We start from the raw sequence: 18416 nt of genomic DNA, 5'->3' as shown, positions 1-18416 counted from the left end.
TAAATGTAGACCCTTACTTTTTTCATCACTGAATTTCATTTTGTTAGATAGCGCCCAATGTTCAAGTCTGTCAAGATCCTTCTGTATCTTAAGCCTATCTTCTGGAGTATTCCTGCCATCTTGATGTCATCTGCAAATTTGATGAGTTCCCCATCTATCCCCTTGTCTAAATCATTGATGAAGATGTTGAAGAGTACTGGGCCTAAAACAGCCTTGGGGTACCTAATTGCATACTTCCCTCAAAGTAGATACAGTTCCATTGAAGACTACACATTGAGTTGGTCAGACAGTTATGAATCTATCTGGTGGTGATGCTGTCTAACGCACATTTTTCTATTTTATCTAGTAGTAGGTTATGGTCTAGTTTATCAAATGCCTTACTGAAGTCCAAATAAATTATATCAATAGCATTGACTGATTTCTTGGTTGAGTGATCCAGTAGTTCAAATTCATTCATTAAACAGAAATATTCACACAGAGAACATAGATGAAAAGGAAATAATAAGCCATTTCTTTGGTTACCTTTTCCATGTGCAAGATGCTAACTTTGCAAAATATACAGCATACTGTAGAATGTGTAGATGCTATTTAATAGTGTTAATTAAAATTATAAATAATTAAAATTTTAAATATTGCAAATGAAACTCATCTGTACCAAGACATGTTACAGAATTCATCTGTTTGTATTGGTCTACAGTAGTTGACTTGAGAGAATAAGTATAGAGGACACTATGTGAAGCATGGATGGTATAATCCAGTTTATAAAAAGGGTTGCAAATTAAAGTTTTTCATATCACCTGTTGCCCAGTTCATTTTTTTTAACAGGACTTTTAGAGGTTTTAATGCCTTTTTAAACTTATTTTTTCTTCATTAATTTTCATGGAGAATCTTCATGATCTTGTTTGCTTATTTGTTTCCTTGTTTTGTTTTACAACAAGGTTAAATTTCCAAAGTATGTGGCAGGTTTCTTGCTTTCTTCTTACATGGTGGCAAGAGTTTCATTGTGACTGTCCTGCTTTTTATTTTACAGCAAGCTTTTCAGTGGTTTGCTGTGGTTTTCAGGCTTCCAAAAATTAGATACCATGAACAAAACTTTTTTCATGGATTTTTCTCAGTACTGGGAAGATAGGCTCAAGGTAAGCTGCATTATAGTGAAAATGGATGGATGGATGGACGGATAGATGGAAAAATTGTCTACCACAATAAAGCAAAATTCAAGCCAGAGGAAATTCTAGATAAATTTAATGCATATGAGATAGATGAATACAAGCTGTTTTCACAGGGGAAGGGCATTGGAAGACAGATTTTGGTATTACAGTAGTTGTGATTAAATTATGATTAAAGCATTTAAAAGTATGCCTATCTTCTTATTGTAAGATAGATCAGGATTGTATTATTCCTATATTGTTATTGTTAAGTTTGCTGCTTTACTACACAAGCTTCTCTTAGTAAGAGTCAGATAATTTTATAAAGTACATGAAATAGTTATTATTAGATTAGATAGGGTTATTAACAGTGGTGGGATTCAGCCAGTTCACATCACTTCGGGAGAACCAGTTGTTAACTTTCTGAGCAGTTTGGCAAACTGGTTGTTGGAAGAAATCATTATGACAGAGAACCGGTTGTTAAATTACTTGAATCCCACCACTGGTTCTTAATAGGGGTTTGTATCAGTGATATGTTAATTTATTTTATCTGCATGATAGTGAAATATCTTTGTTCATATAACAACTTTATTATTAATTTTGTACTTATTTATATTAAATGATTCATCTGTTTATATTATTATTCGAGAGTTGAGCGTGGATATTGACTGAGGCGAGACGGATTCAAACAACTCCATTTATTATGCTAATAGCTAACAAGTAACCGAACGTCCGAATTGGAACACTTCAACAGAGCCGCTATTTATATATCAGCTGTCAACAGGGGAGAACCAATAGCAAGCACCTGTACTTCCCGCCTGGAGAGCTGTCACTCTCGTAGCCAATAAGAAGCGCTCGCGGGTTGCTGGCTACAATGAGGCGGAGGACACTATACTCCTTCCCCCTTGGATAGCGCATGCGTAGTCTGACAAGTATGCTGGGTGCCTGCGGGTTCTACTGGAACGGCGCAGTTCCAGAGTGTGAGTCTCGTTGCGTGGCGGAATCGATGTTGGCTGTCCAGGATCCCCTGGTTCCTTCGGTGCCTGTAGCCTGGCCTCGTCTGGAAACTCCACCAGCGGATGAACAACCAACTCACCAGGTGTGTCAGACGATGGGGCCACCAGGAAGGAGGGAGTGTGGGGCACGGCTTCGGCTTGGAAGTTGTTTTCAGAATCTGCCACTGCAATTAGCCCAGGTTCGGACTCACCTGAGGTAGGAGAGGAGGCAAACAGTCGCCCTCGGATCTGATCAATGTGTCGGCGCCAACTTCGTCCTCGAGCAGGACCCTATAAGAACAGGGCCCTGTTATTAGGGAAATTTGACCTGGCAACCAGCGAGGTTCCCCCCCCCTCCCCAGTAATTCCGGGCATACACTCGGTCTCCTATGTTAAAGGTCCTGACCCTACTAGTAGAGTCCAGGGAGGTATCCGTTGCATAGTTCGGGTGTAGCCTGTCGAGGGTTGTTCTGAGGCAGCGGCCCATGAGGAGCTCGGCCGGACTGCGGTTAGTCGTTGGGCAGGGAGTAGTGTGTTGCGCCAGGAGATACTTTGTGATCTTCTCCCCCCAGTTGGCCGGCCCCAGTCTGGACAAGACATCCTTGGCTGATCTAATTGCCCTCTCTGCCAGTCCATTACTGGCTAGATGAAACGGGGCCACCGGGGCATGGCAGATGCCCAGTTCGGCCAGGAACACCTGGAAAGCTGCAGAGGTGAACTGTGGGCCGTTGTCTAAAACAATCAAGTCAGGCAGGCCATGGGTTGCGAACCAAGTACAAAGGACCCGGAAAACGGCCTCTGAAGAGGTGGATGACATGTGAGCTATCTCTACCCACTTAGAATAAGCATCTACGGCTATTAATATGGTCTGTCCCTGGAAGGGCCCAACCAGGTTGATATGAAGCCAAGACCAAGGGCTCCTAGGAGCTTCCCACTCCCTGGAGGGGGCTACAGGGGGAGCTGGGCGGACTGTTGGCAACTCTGGCACCCTCCTACCCACTCAGATATGGACTTATCTAGGTTTGGCCATCAGACGTAGCTGCGACCCAGTGCCTTCATCCTGGCAATGCCCGGATGTCCCTCATGAAGGCAACGTAAAATGGGTATTTGTAAGGCCGGGGGAACCAATACCCTGCATCCCCAAAGAAGGCAGCCTCTCAAAACAGACATTTTGTGTTGTGTCATCTTGTAGGGCCGGAATTCCTTGGGTATGTGTCCTGGAGGCCATCCCCGCCATACCCAGTCTGACTTGGGCTATTGTCGGGTCCTTCAGCGAGGATTTGGCTATGTCTAATGCAGTAATAGGGACTTCCCATTCATCTACCAAGAAGACAGGTGCAGCAGGGACTGGGTCAGAAACAGGTAAGGGCAAAGGACAGTGGCTGAGGCCGTTGACGTTGCTTAGGGCTTTCCCTGGGCGGTGTATAAGTTGGTAGTTATAGGCGGCCAAGAACACCGGCAACTGAGACAAACATGGTGGAATAATTTGGGAGGTCTGCCTTTCCCCAGACAACAACCCCAGAAGAGGCTGGTGGTCTGTGAAAAGCTGAGAAAAACGGCCATAGAGGTAATCGTGGAATTTTTTAACCGCTGTCACAATAGCCAAGGCCTCTTTATCCAACTGGCTATAATTACATTCAGCCGAGGACAGAGTCCTTGAAAAGTAAGCTATGGGAGCCTCAATCCCATTTGGCAGTAGATGGCTCAGGACTGCGCCAACACCATAGGGAGAGGCGTCACATGCCAGTGTGAGGGGAGGACAGTCAGAGTACTGGACAAGTACCGCATTCGAAGTAAGGAGATCCTTGACAGCTGCAAAGGCGGAGGCCTGCACCTTCCCCAAGACCAGGGTGTCTTGCTGTCCAGCAACCTGTGGAGCAGTTCTGCCACAGATGTCTTATGTGGCAGGAAAACTTTATAAAAGTTAAGCAGGCCAAGAAATGCTTGCAGCTCCACTTTGCATGTGGGAGTTGGGGCCTTCTTTATAGCCTTCACCTTAGAGGGTGTGGGGTGCAGGCCATCTGCATCAATTAAAAACCCTAAGAATTCTACATTGGGAACACCAAACCTGCATTTTGTTTTTTTGAGTTTGAGGCCTGTCTGCTTGAAATGGGTTAGGACAAGACGTAATCGTTGGAGTAGTTGTGCCTCGCTAATCGCAGAAATTAAAACATCATCGAAATAAGGAATGACACTGGGTATACCATGCAATAAGTGCTCCATTAGGCTCTGGAATAAGCCTGGGGCCACACTGATTTCAAATTGGAGGCTGCGACATTTAAAGGCCCCTCTGTGAGTGACAATTGTTTGAGTGGCCACTGTGGCATCATCCACGGGAAGTTGCTGGTATGCCTGGGCTATGTCTAGCTTAGCGAACATGGTGCCCCGACCCAGGGAATGTAGAAGGTGCTGGACCACAGGAACTGGACACAGGTGTGCTTGTAAGGCCTGATTGAGTGTGCATTTAAAATCCCCACAGATATGTATAGACCAATCGGGTTTGATTGGTATGACAATGGGAGTCTCCCATGGAGAGTGGTCTGAGGGTTCAAGCACCCCCTGAGCAACCAACTTATCCAGTTCCTGGTCCCCCTTCGGGCGGAGGGCAAATGGTACACGCCTGGGCTTGAGCCAAATAGAGGCCACCTGTGGGTCGAGATTAAGGGAAATAGGGGATCCTGTATATTTACCTAAGATATCATCGAAGGCCTCAGCAAACTCGGTGGTCAGGGCCTCAAAATCATCTGTGGAGGTAGAGTGGATGCCAGTGACGGTGAGGCCTAAAGCCTCAAACCAGTCCAGCCCAAGCAAACTGGGAAGGTTCCCCTTGACTACGATTAATGGGAGTGACCAGAGAAATTACTCTTTTCCACCAGAATTTTAGCCCGTCCCATAATGGGAATGGTATTCCCCTGATAGTCATGAAGCCTGGTATGGCAGGCAGATAGGTGACTTTTGGGTAGGGTAGGTAATAGTTTGTGCAGGGTGTCCCAGGCTATGATAGACTTAGAAGAGCCCATGTCCACATCCATTTGGCAGGGAACACCCTCTAGCTTAACTATGAGGTAATTTTTTTTTCCTGAAGGCTGAGGAAGCATGATTGATCAACACCGCAGTGTGGGTGTCATCTCGGAAGATTGTGAAACAGTCTTCCCGGGGCCTTGCTGGACCCTTTTGGGTTCTCCTGATGGGATGTTGGCCTGATGAAGAGACGGTTTCCAGCACAGATGCTCGGCAGACTTTAGCAAGGTGACCCTTTTTTCCGCAGCGCCAGCAGATTGCTGATTTAAAACGGCATAGGGACCGGGGGTGATTGTCGCTGCAGCTCAGGCAGATCGATGGTAGGGTCCTTTTGCCTGGCACCCTTTTTCCAGGCAGGGATGATTTCAGGCGGCTCACTTCGGTTTCTTCATTGGTAGTGCCATCTGAGAATTCCTCATTGTGATGTACTCCAATGGTGCGGATAGAAGGGATCACTGTTGGAGTTTGGTGCATCTCAGTTGTCGATTTGTTTGACATCTCCAATGCACAGGCTTCATCGATTGCGGTCTGGAGGTTAATATCACTCCTCGCTAAAAGACGTCATTGCAGCCGGATGTCCCTCACACTGCACACCAGTTGCTCTAAAAGGGAGTCATCCAAATCGCGGAATTCACACTCAATTGCTGCGGATCTGAGGGAAGCCATATACTGGTTAATGGATTCGCCTTCCCTCTGGAGAATTTGGCGGAAAGTGAATCGCTGCGATATGCGAGATGGAGCCGGTGTGTAACGTGCCTGTAGTTTGGCTAAGAGAATGTCCCAGGGCACCGTAGTAATGAGCTGAGGGGCCAGCAAAGCTCGGGCCGTCGTAAATATCTCAAGGCCACATGAGTTCAAGAAATGGATTCGTTTCCTGTCACTGGAGAGCCCTGCGTAGTCATTTGCCTGGAGGAAGCATTCAAAACGCTCCATGTAGGCATCCCAGGACTCCGTGGCGGGTTTGAACCGCGCGAACATGGCCGGGGTGGACATCGTAACGCGGGCAGAAAGGCGGATGTCCACTGCTACACTAGTTTGCCACGAACTGACACCTGTTAGGCCGGCAGCCGCTGCAGCCCGTGTGCTCGGGACAGGATTGCTCCTCTGTTCTGGTCCTGTTAGACCTCTCAGCGGCTTTTGATACCATCGATCATGGTATCATGCTGCGCCGGCTGGGGGGATTGGGGGTGGGAGGCACCGTGTTGCGGTGATTCTCCTCCTATCTCTCTGACCGGTCGCAGTCCGTGTTGGCAGGGGGGCAGAGGTCGACCTCGAGGTGCCTTGCTTGTGGGGTGCCGCAAGGGTCGGTCCTCTCGCCGCTCCTGTTCAACATTTATGTGAAGCCGCTGGGTGAGATCATCCGTGGTTTTGGGGTGCGATGCCATCTGTATGCTGATGACACTCAGCTGTACATCTCCACCCCAGACCACCCCAATGATGCCCTCGAAGTGATGTCCCAGTGTCTGGAGGCCGTGCGGGTCTGGATGGGGAGGAACAGGCTTCGACTCAACCCTTCCAAGACCGAATGGCTGTGGATACCGGTGTCCCGATATAGCCAGCTGGTGCCATCGCTGGCTATTGCGGGCGAGTCACTGACCCCCACAGAGGGGGCTTGCAACTTGAGTGTCCTCCTGGACACATGGCTGTCTTTAGAAGAGCATATCACGGCTGTGGCCAGGGGGGCTTTTTATCAGGTTTGCCTGATACGCCAGTTGCGCCCCTTTCTGGATCGGGACTCCTTGTGCACGGTCACTCATGCCCTTGTCACATCACGCCTGGACTACTGCAACGCTCTCTACATGGGGCTCCCCTTGAGGAGCCCCCATATGCTCCAGCTAATGCAGAATGCGGCCGTGCGGATGATTATGGGAGCGACGTGGCGCTACCATGTAACACCTCTCCTGCGCGAGCTGCATTGGCTCCTGGTGGTCTTCTGGGTGCGCTTTAAGGTATTGGTTCTCATCTTTAAAGCGCTCCATGGCTTAGGGCCAGGATATTTGCGAGACCGCCTGCTGCTACCGATAACCTCCCACCGGCCAATAAGCTCTCACAGAGAGGGCCTCCTCAGGGTGCCATTGATCAGGCAATGTCGGCTGGTGGCCCCCAGGGGGAGAGCCTTCTCTGTGGGGGCACCCGCCCTGTGGAATGAGCTGCCTCCTGGAATACGACTGATCCCGGACCTTTGGACCTTCCATAAGGCCCTGAAGACTTATTTATTCCACCAAGCCGGCCTAGCCTAAATGGCTCTTAATTGGGATTTTAAATTTTATGGACTTGGGGGTTTTAAATTGGGAAGCCAATGATTTAATTCTTTTTAGTTATCTTAACTTTTGTATTTGTATGTTTTTTAATTTTGGCTGTTCACCGCCCTGAGTCCCTTCTGGGAGAAGGGCGGCATACAAATTAAATAAATAAATAAATAAACAACTCCATTTATTATGCTAACAGCTAACAAATAACCGAACATCTGAATTGGAACACTTCAACAGAGCCGCTATTTATATATCAGCTGTCAACAGGGGAGAACCAATAGCAAGCACCTGTACTTCCCACCTGGAGAGCTGTCACCCTTGTAGCCAATAAGAAGCACTCGCGGGTTGCTGGCTACAATGGGGTGGGGGACGCTACAATTTATGTTAAGAATAGAGATGTAGAATAGAAAACAATGGTGAAGCAATAATTAAAGAAAGCAGAATATCTTACATCCTGAAGAAGCTGTTTTGCTAGTGTTTGCTAAGAAATATAATAATTGTTTTTCTTTTATATAACTTTGGTTTATTATCAAGGGTGGGAACAATGTCTGACTATTTTATTAAAAGCTATAATAGCATTTCTGCACAAAGAATTTATGTAACATTTCATTTAGTGTTTAGTGCTGGAATTGATAAAAGAATATTTGTGTTTATTACATATTTCCTGTTTTCAAGTTAGAAGCATTCACAACAAAAATGGGCAAAGGTATATAGCAACATTTACAAGAAAGAGACCACAAAAGGTCTATAGGCTAAAATCATGATTGGAATTTTTTTTTTTAAAAAAAATATATAGTTGTCTAAAAGAATGTAGTACATTTGAAGGATTAGAAAACATTGCCGTTAACTCTGTTTATATTATTCTGCCTTGTGAAATGGACTAAGATTTTAGTTCCAAACATTTTATGTTTCTGTCTCTGGGCTGTAATCTCAGTAATGTATTACACTTCATTGTCCTGGTGAATTTGTTGACAGACAGTAATTGGGTCACTGCATTGAAATACCGAGTGTAGGCTTAGAATTCTCTTGACTAGTTGGCATGACAACCATAGTGGTCGATTAAACATCCGCAGAGAGGCATCATCAGCCTATGGTTTTTCAATGCTGCAAAATAGATTGTTAAAAGGAAAAAAATATTTTAATGAGCATATAAAAAGACAATTTCCCCCCAAAAAATTGATGTGTTTTTTAACATGGCAATCTTCTAGGCAAAAAAAAAAAAGGGGGGGGAGAGAGAAAGTCCACTCACAGAAAAATAACTAATGTTGAATTGCTTTCTTTGAATCTGAAACATAACCACAAAACAAAATAAATTCAATCTATAAATCATCATGAACAGCAGATGAAAACAACCTAATTAAAATAATATGACATTATTTGTCTCTGGGAAAAAAATAATAATTTCTAGTGCCTTATTTAATGCAGCTTAAAACAAACAAACCAAAAACCAAAAAGGCCAATGTGCAGAAAAATCAATTCAGTTTAATCTGGAGCTCCTTTCTCATGGATAAATTAAATTTCTACCCACCATTCCTTGGGCTGGAAGAAAAGTACTCCTGCATAGCATTTGTTACATAATTGCAGATCCTTTTCCTGCCATACACTATTCCTATATGAGCAGTGCTGTGTTTTTTCCCATACTGCGGGACAACTTAAGGAAAGGGGATGGTGGATTCCCCTCTGAACAACCTTCACCTTTTATCAAGGAAACAGCCACCAATCACCTTTCCAGACATAGACTTACAACAGCAGTGTAGCCATCTGACAAGCTGCTTGGCTAACAGGTGACAGGGTTGTGGGAGAAAAATAACTAAGTATGGGGTGGTGGTGAGATGAAATGAAAGGTAGTTTTCTCTTGCTCACTCAATGCTAGTCAGATGTCAAAGAATCCACTCAGCATGTATTGGTGATACACACTATAATCCACAAAGCTCAGGATTTGGCAATTCACATGATTTAAGTTGGTACACATATGGCACTAATCCATGGGTTGTTCAAGTATGGTAAGTAAATAAGCCACAATGTACTGAGTTTACATCAGTGGTGAAATGTAAAATTTGTTACTACCGGTTCTGTGGGCGTGGCTTGGTGGTGATGGTGGGTAATAGACTGAGTGGCGATGGCCAACTTTTTTTTTTTTTTTTTACTTTTAAAACCATTTTTTCTACAACCTCTTCGGCTGAACCTCTTCAACGATCCCAGCTGACTTGCCTGATCGGCAGAAGCTTTTTTTATTTCTTTTTATTATTATTATTATTTTTAAGCCTCTGACAATCCCAGCTGACTTGCCTGATCGGCAGAGGCTCTTTTTCCTTTTAAAAACATTTTTTTCTATAACCTCTTCGGCTTAAGAGGTTGTAGAAAAAATGCTTTTAAAAGCTCTGGTGATCCCAGCTGAGCTGCGCGATCATCAGAGGCTTTTTTTTTTTTACTTTTAAAAGCATTTTTTCGGCCAAAGAGGTTGTAGAAAAAATGTTTTTTTAAAAAAAGCCTCTGATGATTGCGCGATTCAGCTGAGCAATGGGGGGAGGGCAGGGATTCTTGCTATTGGTTCTCCGAACCACCCACCTCCATCACTACCGGATCGAGCATTTCATCCCTGGTTTACATTTTAGTTCATAATTTTAAAGATCAGAACATGTAAATGTTCTACCCTGTTTTCCCCAAAATAAGACATCCCCTGATAATAAGACCAATCAGGCTTTTGAGCGCATGGCAATAAGGCCAAGTGCTTATTTCAAGGTTAAGGAAAATTTAAAACTGGGTCTTATTTTCGGAGAAACACAGTAGACAAGTTACTAGATCAAAGAAAACACCACCACTAATGTTTATGTGATGCGTGACTCTTTGTCTAAAGCAGTCAAGTCTTAAGAAATATCAGTAAAACTTTAAATCAGATGCAAACATATAGATTACATTCTATATTCTACCAGATACTGGGTATTTCTTGCCTTTAAATAGTATTTACATATATGGTATAACTGCCTTGAGGAAAGCAATCTACTTGTATTTAATTCTTAATTCTAGCCTGAATTTTTAGTGAAGTGTTGCACCAAAATGCATTCAGCACTTGTGATAAAACTATAAAAGTAGTGCAAAAGTTTCACTGTGGTCTTATGTCAGGATTGGTGTGCTGATTGGTTCCAGAATAGTGATACTAGCAACAAGAGGTAAGCAAATTACTAATATAATTTTTGAGAAAAAGCAAAGCTGCTTTTTAATTTTAATGTATTCATCTGACATTTAAAAACATATGGAAGTTGATAATCTTCAGATCGTAATTTAACCTGTTGTCATTTCAGGAGTTGATAGGGCAGCATTAGAATTAGAAGGTAAAAACTGGTTTCAGCATGGATGCATAATTTGCAAGAGGGGGGTTTAATAATAATGGATTATTTAGTGAGAATCAAATGTTTCAAGTTTCAATCTACATAGGCACATTTTATGTCCAGATATCCACACCTTGTTTAAAGAGACATCCCATATGGAACAAAAAATTATCAAAATATAAAATTAATCAAATTTGCTATTCTCTGTCACAGGAAATTCACACCTATGTTGCTGGTTACATTTATACTGAGTATAATATCAACTACACATGCTATAATATTTAGTATCCAAAGCAGACAGTGGCAGGGGCTATTTTAAAAATAATGCTTATAATATAGAAGTTTTACTATTATAAGGAGAAAATAGTAAATTGAACCTATCTAACATATGCACTGGGTTTATGTGAATTAATGTTCCATGTTTTAGAAAGATAAATTGTCTTTTAAAATTTTATGAAGTCATTTTTATGAACACTAAAATATAATACATTTTTGCTAACATTTGTTGATACAGATGTTGATTAATGTTGATGCAATTTTAATGATGATTTTTAATGATGATGTTGTAGCATTAACAGATAAATTTGGAATTTTGAGAATTTTAATGGTGATAGATGCCCTGTAGTTCATAGGGTTTGTCTATTGTTGATGAACTGAGATCAAAGAGATGAAAAGTGTGGCTTTGAACCAACAGAAAAATCAATCATGGTTTACTAGCAAAGAATAATAAATTATGGATATATTAGGGCCCTTCAATTGCATCACCAAATGTAAAATTTCTGCTGTTAAACACATTCAATTAAATTGAGAGCAGAGAAAAAAGAGGAGAACTGTTAATCTATTCAAAAAATATGGAATATTTCAAAAAAAAATTCAAAAAATATTTATTTAGTTCTGTGGCTTTACCATTTGAACTTCTCAGTCTTGAAGCTATCAAGTAAAGCTTCCGATCATTGGATAACTGCTTGTCCTTTCTTTGGAATCATACGGGATCAATACAGAGTGTGGATGAAGCAACAACACAACAAACTATAATTATTCATCATTTTCTTATGATGTGAAAAATTCTTCTGAGTGTTTCAATGTAGTTATACATTTTCTTTTAGAGCAGCAACCCCAAATCTTTTGGGCACCAGTTCTGTTGAGAGACGTTTTTCCGTGGACCGGAGGGGCATGGTTTCACATGATGCCTGCATCCTATTGATGGGGCTTCAGTTGTTTGTGAGGCCCAGGTGCTGGCATGCCACAAACTAGTGCCGGTCCTCGAAAAAGGGATTGGGGACCCTTGTTTTAGATTATACACACACTCACACACATATATACATTTTGAAGACAATTATTATGAGAAAATTGTGACAATAAAACCAAGGACAATTTATGACCAGGTGAACTTGAAATATGTATGGGTAGCATTTATGCATATAGTATGGTATTTTGTAGTATTTTCATTTTGTAATATTTTCTTGCAGTTTCTCTAGGATCACTTCATCTTTTCTCACTTGTTAATGTTTTTCAATGAGTTTCAGTATTTGTTATGTAGCTATGTTAAATGTTGTCTCTCTCTTTTCCTTTTGCATGCTTTGGTGTTTGTCCAAGGATTCAGATTAGGATCCCTCAATCCTTGCATGCTAAGATCCACTTGTTTTTGTAAAGCTATACAAGTACTTCAATAGAGGCAGACATAGGAACTCTTTTTTTTGAACTGTTAAAGCAATCATGTCTTGTTCCACAGTTGCACAGCTGCTTTGTGAACTGTTTCCAACTGTGTTTGAATGCCTGTGCATATTCAGTCACTTGATTCATTTTTTCCCAGTAAAGGAAAGTGGCTGTGCATGTAAACATATGTGGAGACTACTGGAAAAAGCTTTTTAAAAATTTGCATAGCCTCACCAGATGCTAACTAAATGACAATAGAATTACACAGAACTAGCATATATATTACAAAATAAATAAATATTAAATTATACAATACACAACTATTAGCAAAAGAGCCAAAGCTAGCATCACAAATGAAAGCAAAGAAGTTGACATTTTATGTTTCTAAATTACATATGGGAAAAAGAGTACAATGATGTTGTACTACCGATAAATCTAAGAATATAGATAGATTACTCTATATACAAAATTCCATAAATCCATTGGAACTTCTGCATATGAAAAGAACTATAATTATGATACACTCTTTCAGTAAAATACTAATTTCACATGTTCAAATCATAGTTTTATTTTGTGTATAACAAGTGTTAACTTCAAAATTTAATTTTGATATTTAAAAATCTGTATAAAATCTGAAAATAAATTAATAAAAAGACATTTATGATGGAAAATGTTTCTTTAATCCAGTGCAATTGACTACAGGAGTAAAACTTATCTTTAAGAGATAAAATGAGATTCTGGGGATTATTACAGAATCCCCAGTTGGAAGTTGATAAAAGAATTTCTTAAAATCAGACACGTATTTGTATGATTTTGAATAATTCTCCTCCCACTGCTGAAGCTCGGATGTATCTTTCATTACAGGAAAGTTTCCAAGCCTCCAAAAATGATTTCAGGCATGTGATAAAAGAGTTTTTTCAACAGCAATAAGAAATTAAAAAACAAACAAACCCTGAAATATAAAATTATATTTCCATAGTCATTTAAATAATTGTCTATCTAAAAATTATAGTATTTGTTTTTTATTATTTGATATTAACTTTATCAAATATATATAAATTGATCAAAAATATATAAATTATAACGTATAGGATAGCTGCAGCCTTCTACCACAATTTTATATGCTAAAATTGCAGTAAACTTATGTTATATATAGACTTTTATGTAAGTTTATCTCCTTTTTAGCTAGTTGACAACTTACTCCAATTTTTTCAGTGTTACTGGTTCAGATTATCCCTAAATTTATTCTTCTGTGTTTTGGGAGCTAGAATCAGATGTTCTATCATCCATTATTTAGAGGAATTCACATATTTGTTTTTATTCAGTTTTATTATTTGATAAAACAGGATTGTGGTTACTAGAAAATTTTACAGAAAGATTTATTACAAATGAATTAAACTTGGATTTTTATGTGCAGTTCTATATTAATATATCTTTGTTAATATCTTTATTTTACAGTTTTGTATAACTGGTTTTTAAAAAATCTCTGATGTTGGATCTTGTATTAAGATAATAAACAGTGTTCCTTAGATTCAGGAATTTTCCATATTTAAACCATCCATCACCCATGTTTATTTAAATCAGTTGTATTAGTCATGTACTTATTTTTTTTTCTGCCTGCTTGGTGTTTACACCTTTCAGATATGGGAAGTAGGACAGGGAGAGAGGAAGAAATCTGCTTGGTTAACATGCATCTCACTTGTCATCGTTTAGGTAAGCTGTACATTTGCTCTTTTAGTTCTTCATCAAATAGGGTTTTCTGTCATATGCATAAAGACAAAACTTGCTTTGCATAGCCTAATTTCTATGAACATAGTTTCTCCTTCCAAAATAAAAAGGAACAATAATCTTACACAAGGAACTGGCCAGCAAACCAGTTGTAAGTTGGGGACTATGGTTATGATTTTGACAAGCATGACTTCAATATAGTTAGAAAATTCCATAGATGTTCTGTACTGTAAACTTGACTTGGCTCTTGTGTATGTCCTTCAACAGCTAAACTTCCTACTATCATCAGAACGGCTGAAGGATGCTGCTGTGTTTATTAGCTTCATATTATTTAATCTGGATTTGCCCACACTAAAGCCATGAGCTATGTATGCTTCATCCTCAAGACCTGCATGTAAATAAAATAAATTTCAATTTGTGTCCTTGTGTATTTTTTTGGAAAGTGACACAAGACACCCTACTCTAAGATCAAGTGTAACCCTAAGTTTTGTTTAAATTGCACACAAAATTTCATTTAATGTACAGTGTTTGCTGCATAACTTTGAGATTAATGTCCTTGATTTAAGTCTGTATCAGCCAAAGAATTGCCTAGGTCTTTAACTTCACTTTTCTGGTCGCACCAATCGCACATACAGTACATTTTATTGTGATCACTGATCCACTAATAGCAGTTATTTTCTTCACAAGATATAAAGAAAACTACAGCCCATCAGTCTCAGGATTGTTCACACAGTCAACATCACTCAATAGGAAGTGCTTAAATTTGCTTTCTTCTTGGCTGTTTCTCCTGGAGAATTTCCAAACCTGGTATACCACAAATGTAGAGGAGATGCTGGTTGGAAATTCTGGGTCCTGCAGTCACATGTTTGGAGAATATCTGATTAGGAGCCTCCAGCAATGGATCATGATATTAATTATTCTGGTTAGTAGGTTAGCCATATTGTACAGGGCTTGTATCTTTTTGATCACAAACGACTTTTTGGGGAGGAGAGGAGGCTGCCATATTGTCTCTTTCAACCTGCAGCATATTTTAGCATGTGATCATTCTTGCCTAGGCTTAGAAGCTAAGTAAAATCACATACAATTAGTTTTACATAATTGCTTCTCAGGTAGAATGTCTCTAAGGAATACCAGAGGTGTAGGCATGACTTTCAATTGGAAAAAAAAAAAGAACCAAGGCAATGGTAAATCTCTTCTTACTCTTGATAAAACTGGATGAAATCAGCACTGGTTGAGCTTCACTTGAGGACTGCTGAACTTTTTTTTTTTTTTATAAAGCAAAGAAGCTACAGGATGAACTTGGCCTCCTTTCATATTGTACTAAAAGATGAGAATCGCAGTATATATCACCTTTCCCTAGTATAAAAAAGTAAAATTAATGGAAAAGATAATAGCATTTATTAAATGCTATTTTTTTTGGGGGGGGGGGTATTTGCACAAAAAGCAGGGAAAGCTAAAGAAACAAAATTCTTCATGTGAAATAATTGAAATGAGTTATCTTTTAACATTTTATTTACATGCTATATTTAAACTGAGCATTTATAAATGAGACATGAATAATTTATTCAGTATATGGGAAAAATATTAGTTGTATTCTGTTTACAGTTTGAATATATAATGTAGCCAATAGAAATACATTTAAATGCATTCAATTGATTTCCTGAAATGTGGCATGAAAGTAGGACAATGATATTTTATTTATTTATTTATTTATTTATTGAATTTATATCCCACCCTTCTCCCCGAAGGGATTCAGGGCGGTGAACAGCCGAGAATTAAAATAACATACAATATAAAAGTTAAGATAATTAAAAATAAATTAATTGGCCTCCCAATTTAAAACCCCTAGCTATACAATTAAAAAAAAACTAACCCATAAAACCTATTCAGGCCAGGCCGGCTTGCTGAAATAAAAACGTCTTCACGCCTTACGGAAAGTGCAGAGATCTGGAATCAGCCATATTCCGGGAGGTAGCTCGTTCCAGAGGGCAGGTACTCCCACAGAGAAGGCTCTCCCCTTGGGGGCCGCCAGCCGACATTGCTTGACCGATGGCACCCTGAGGAGGCCCTTTCTGTGAGAGCGTATTGGCCGGTGGGAGGTTATCGGTAGCAGAAGGCGGTCTCGTAAATACCCTGGCCCTAAGCCATGGGGCGCTTTAAAGGTGAGAACCAACACCTTGAAGCGCGCCCAGAAGACCACCGGGAGCCAGTGCAGCTCGCACAGTAGAGATGTTATATGGGAGCGCCATGTCGCTCGTGTAATCATCCGCGTGGCCGCATTCTGGACCAGTTGGAGCCTCCGGGTGCTCCTCAAGGGGAGCCCCATGTAGAGAGCGTTGCCATAGTCCAGGTGAGAAGTGATGAGAGCATGAGTGACTGTGTATAAGGAATCCCGACTCAGAAAGGGGCGCAACTGGCGTATCAGGCGAACCTGATAAAAAGCCCCCCTGGCCATGGCCATCATGCGCTCTTCTAAAGACAGCCGTGTGTCCAGGAGGACGCCCAAGTTGCGAGCCCCCTCTGTGGGGGTCAATGACTCGCCCCCAATAGCCAGCGATAGCACCAGCTGGCTATATCGGGATGCTGGCATCCACAGCCACTCGGTCATGGAAGGGTTGAGTCGAAGCCTGTTCCTCCCCATCCAGACCTGCACGGCCTCCAGACACTGAGACATCATTTCAAGGGCATCGTTGGGGTGGTTTGGGATGGAGATGTACAACTGAGTGTCATCAGCGTACAGATGGCACCGCACCCCAAATCCACAGATGATCTCACCCAGCAGCTTCACATAAATGTTGAACAGGAGTGGCGAGAGAACCGACCCTTGTGGCACCCCACAAACAAGGCGCTTCGAGGTTGACCTCTGCCCCCCTGCCAACACAGACTGCGACCGGTCGGAGAGATAGGAGGAGAACCATCACAACACAGTGCCTCCCACCCCCAATCCCTCCAGCCGGTGCAGCATGATACCATGGTCGATGGTATCAAAAGCTGCTGAGAGATCTAATAGGACCAGAACAGAGGAGCAATCCTGTCCCGAGCCCTCCAGAGATCATCAACCAATGCGACCAATGCCGTTTCCGTGCTGTACCCAGGCCTGAAGCCGGTCTGGCACGAGTCTAGATAGACAGTTTCATCCAGGTACTGCGGGAGCTGTTGCGCAACCACACTCTCAACAACCTTCGCAATAAAGCGAAGGTTGGAGACAGGACGGTAGTTAGCCATAACAGCCGGGTCCAGAGAAGGCTTCTTAAGGAGGGGCCTCACCACCGCCTCTTTCAAGGCAGGCGGCAGGAAACCCTCCCCCAAAGAAGCATTTATAATCCTCTGGAATCAGCTTCCCGTAACCTCCCGGGTAGCCAGTACCAGCCAGGAGGGACACGGGTCCAGTAAACATGTGGTTGCGTTTAAACTCCCCAGAATCCTGTCCACGTCCTCAGGAGTCACAGGATTGAACTCGTCCCAGATAACATTCTCAAGACCCGCCTCAGCCACCCCGCCAGAATCTATCCAGTCAGAGTCCAGGTCTTCCCGAATCTGAGCGATTTTATCGTGCAGATACTGTGCAAATACTGATATAAGAAGGTAGCAGCTTTATTGATTATATTTTATTCCACTTCACATTCTGAATAATTGTAACTGATTAAAAATAGCAGAAGTTGTCGTCAGAGGAACAAGGATTGGAAGAAGGAAGAGCTACCAAGTTGCCATGTTTGTTATTAGAATAGAATCAAAGAGAAGATGCAGAATAGAAGCAAAACAGCAATAGAAGGTTACTTTATGACAAAACTTGGTAATTGGAACCTCTAATCTAGCTGCATTAGCCAGATAGAGGCACTTAGGCCTGTAGGTTTCATCAACAGAGAATTCTGTAGAATGTGTGTGTGTCGGTATGTGTGCAGAGGTGTATATGTATGTGTGTATTTCTCAACACTGGTACTGAAAAACTGGCTTAAATTTAATCAGAATATTTTGTCAGATTTCCTTGACTTTGTCATCACTGTTACAAAGAAAAAGCTGTTACTTACTTTAACTGCAAATAAACTCAGTGGAGATGCTGGCTGCATGGCAATCATGGGAGAGTAGTTGAAATTGCTTAAAAATATTAAGGCATTAAGAGTCAAGATATACAGCTGGGATTTTTTTTCCTTTACTGTAGTATTGCTCAGAGTTGCTCAAAAAGTTTACAAAAAGTATTTGAAAAGATAATGTGCTGTGAATTTCACCAATATAATTTCGTAAATATAAATTTCAGTTAAATTTTACTGGCTATAAAATTTATGGAAGAGA

At 41.3% G+C, this 18416-nt stretch overlaps 1 protein-coding gene across 2 annotated transcripts in view; it reads left to right on the top strand.

Annotated features, from left to right (window-relative positions):
* The window catches only part of GPM6A (glycoprotein M6A), a 216947-nt gene that overhangs the window by 136914 nt on the left and 61617 nt on the right, over positions 1-18416 (top strand). Inside the window, exon 1 of one of the 2 annotated variants that reach the window (XM_070948352.1) lies at positions 14042-14111. The exons of the other annotated variant lie outside the window; for it this stretch is intronic. Within the exon in view, the coding sequence (XP_070804453.1) occupies positions 14042-14111 (70 nt within the window). Of the gene's footprint in view, positions 1-14041; positions 14112-18416 lie in introns of those variants that run through there. 2 annotated transcript variants of the gene reach the window in all.

This window comes from Pituophis catenifer, unplaced genomic scaffold, assembly GCF_029215685.1.
Source record: "Pituophis catenifer annectens isolate HBS135680 unplaced genomic scaffold, rPitCat1.0.hap2 SCAF_8, whole genome shotgun sequence".
NCBI lineage: Eukaryota > Metazoa > Chordata > Lepidosauria > Squamata > Colubridae > Pituophis > Pituophis catenifer.
The sequence above is the reverse complement of the archived record's forward strand: the minus strand, read 5'-3'. Positions and strand labels throughout refer to the sequence as shown.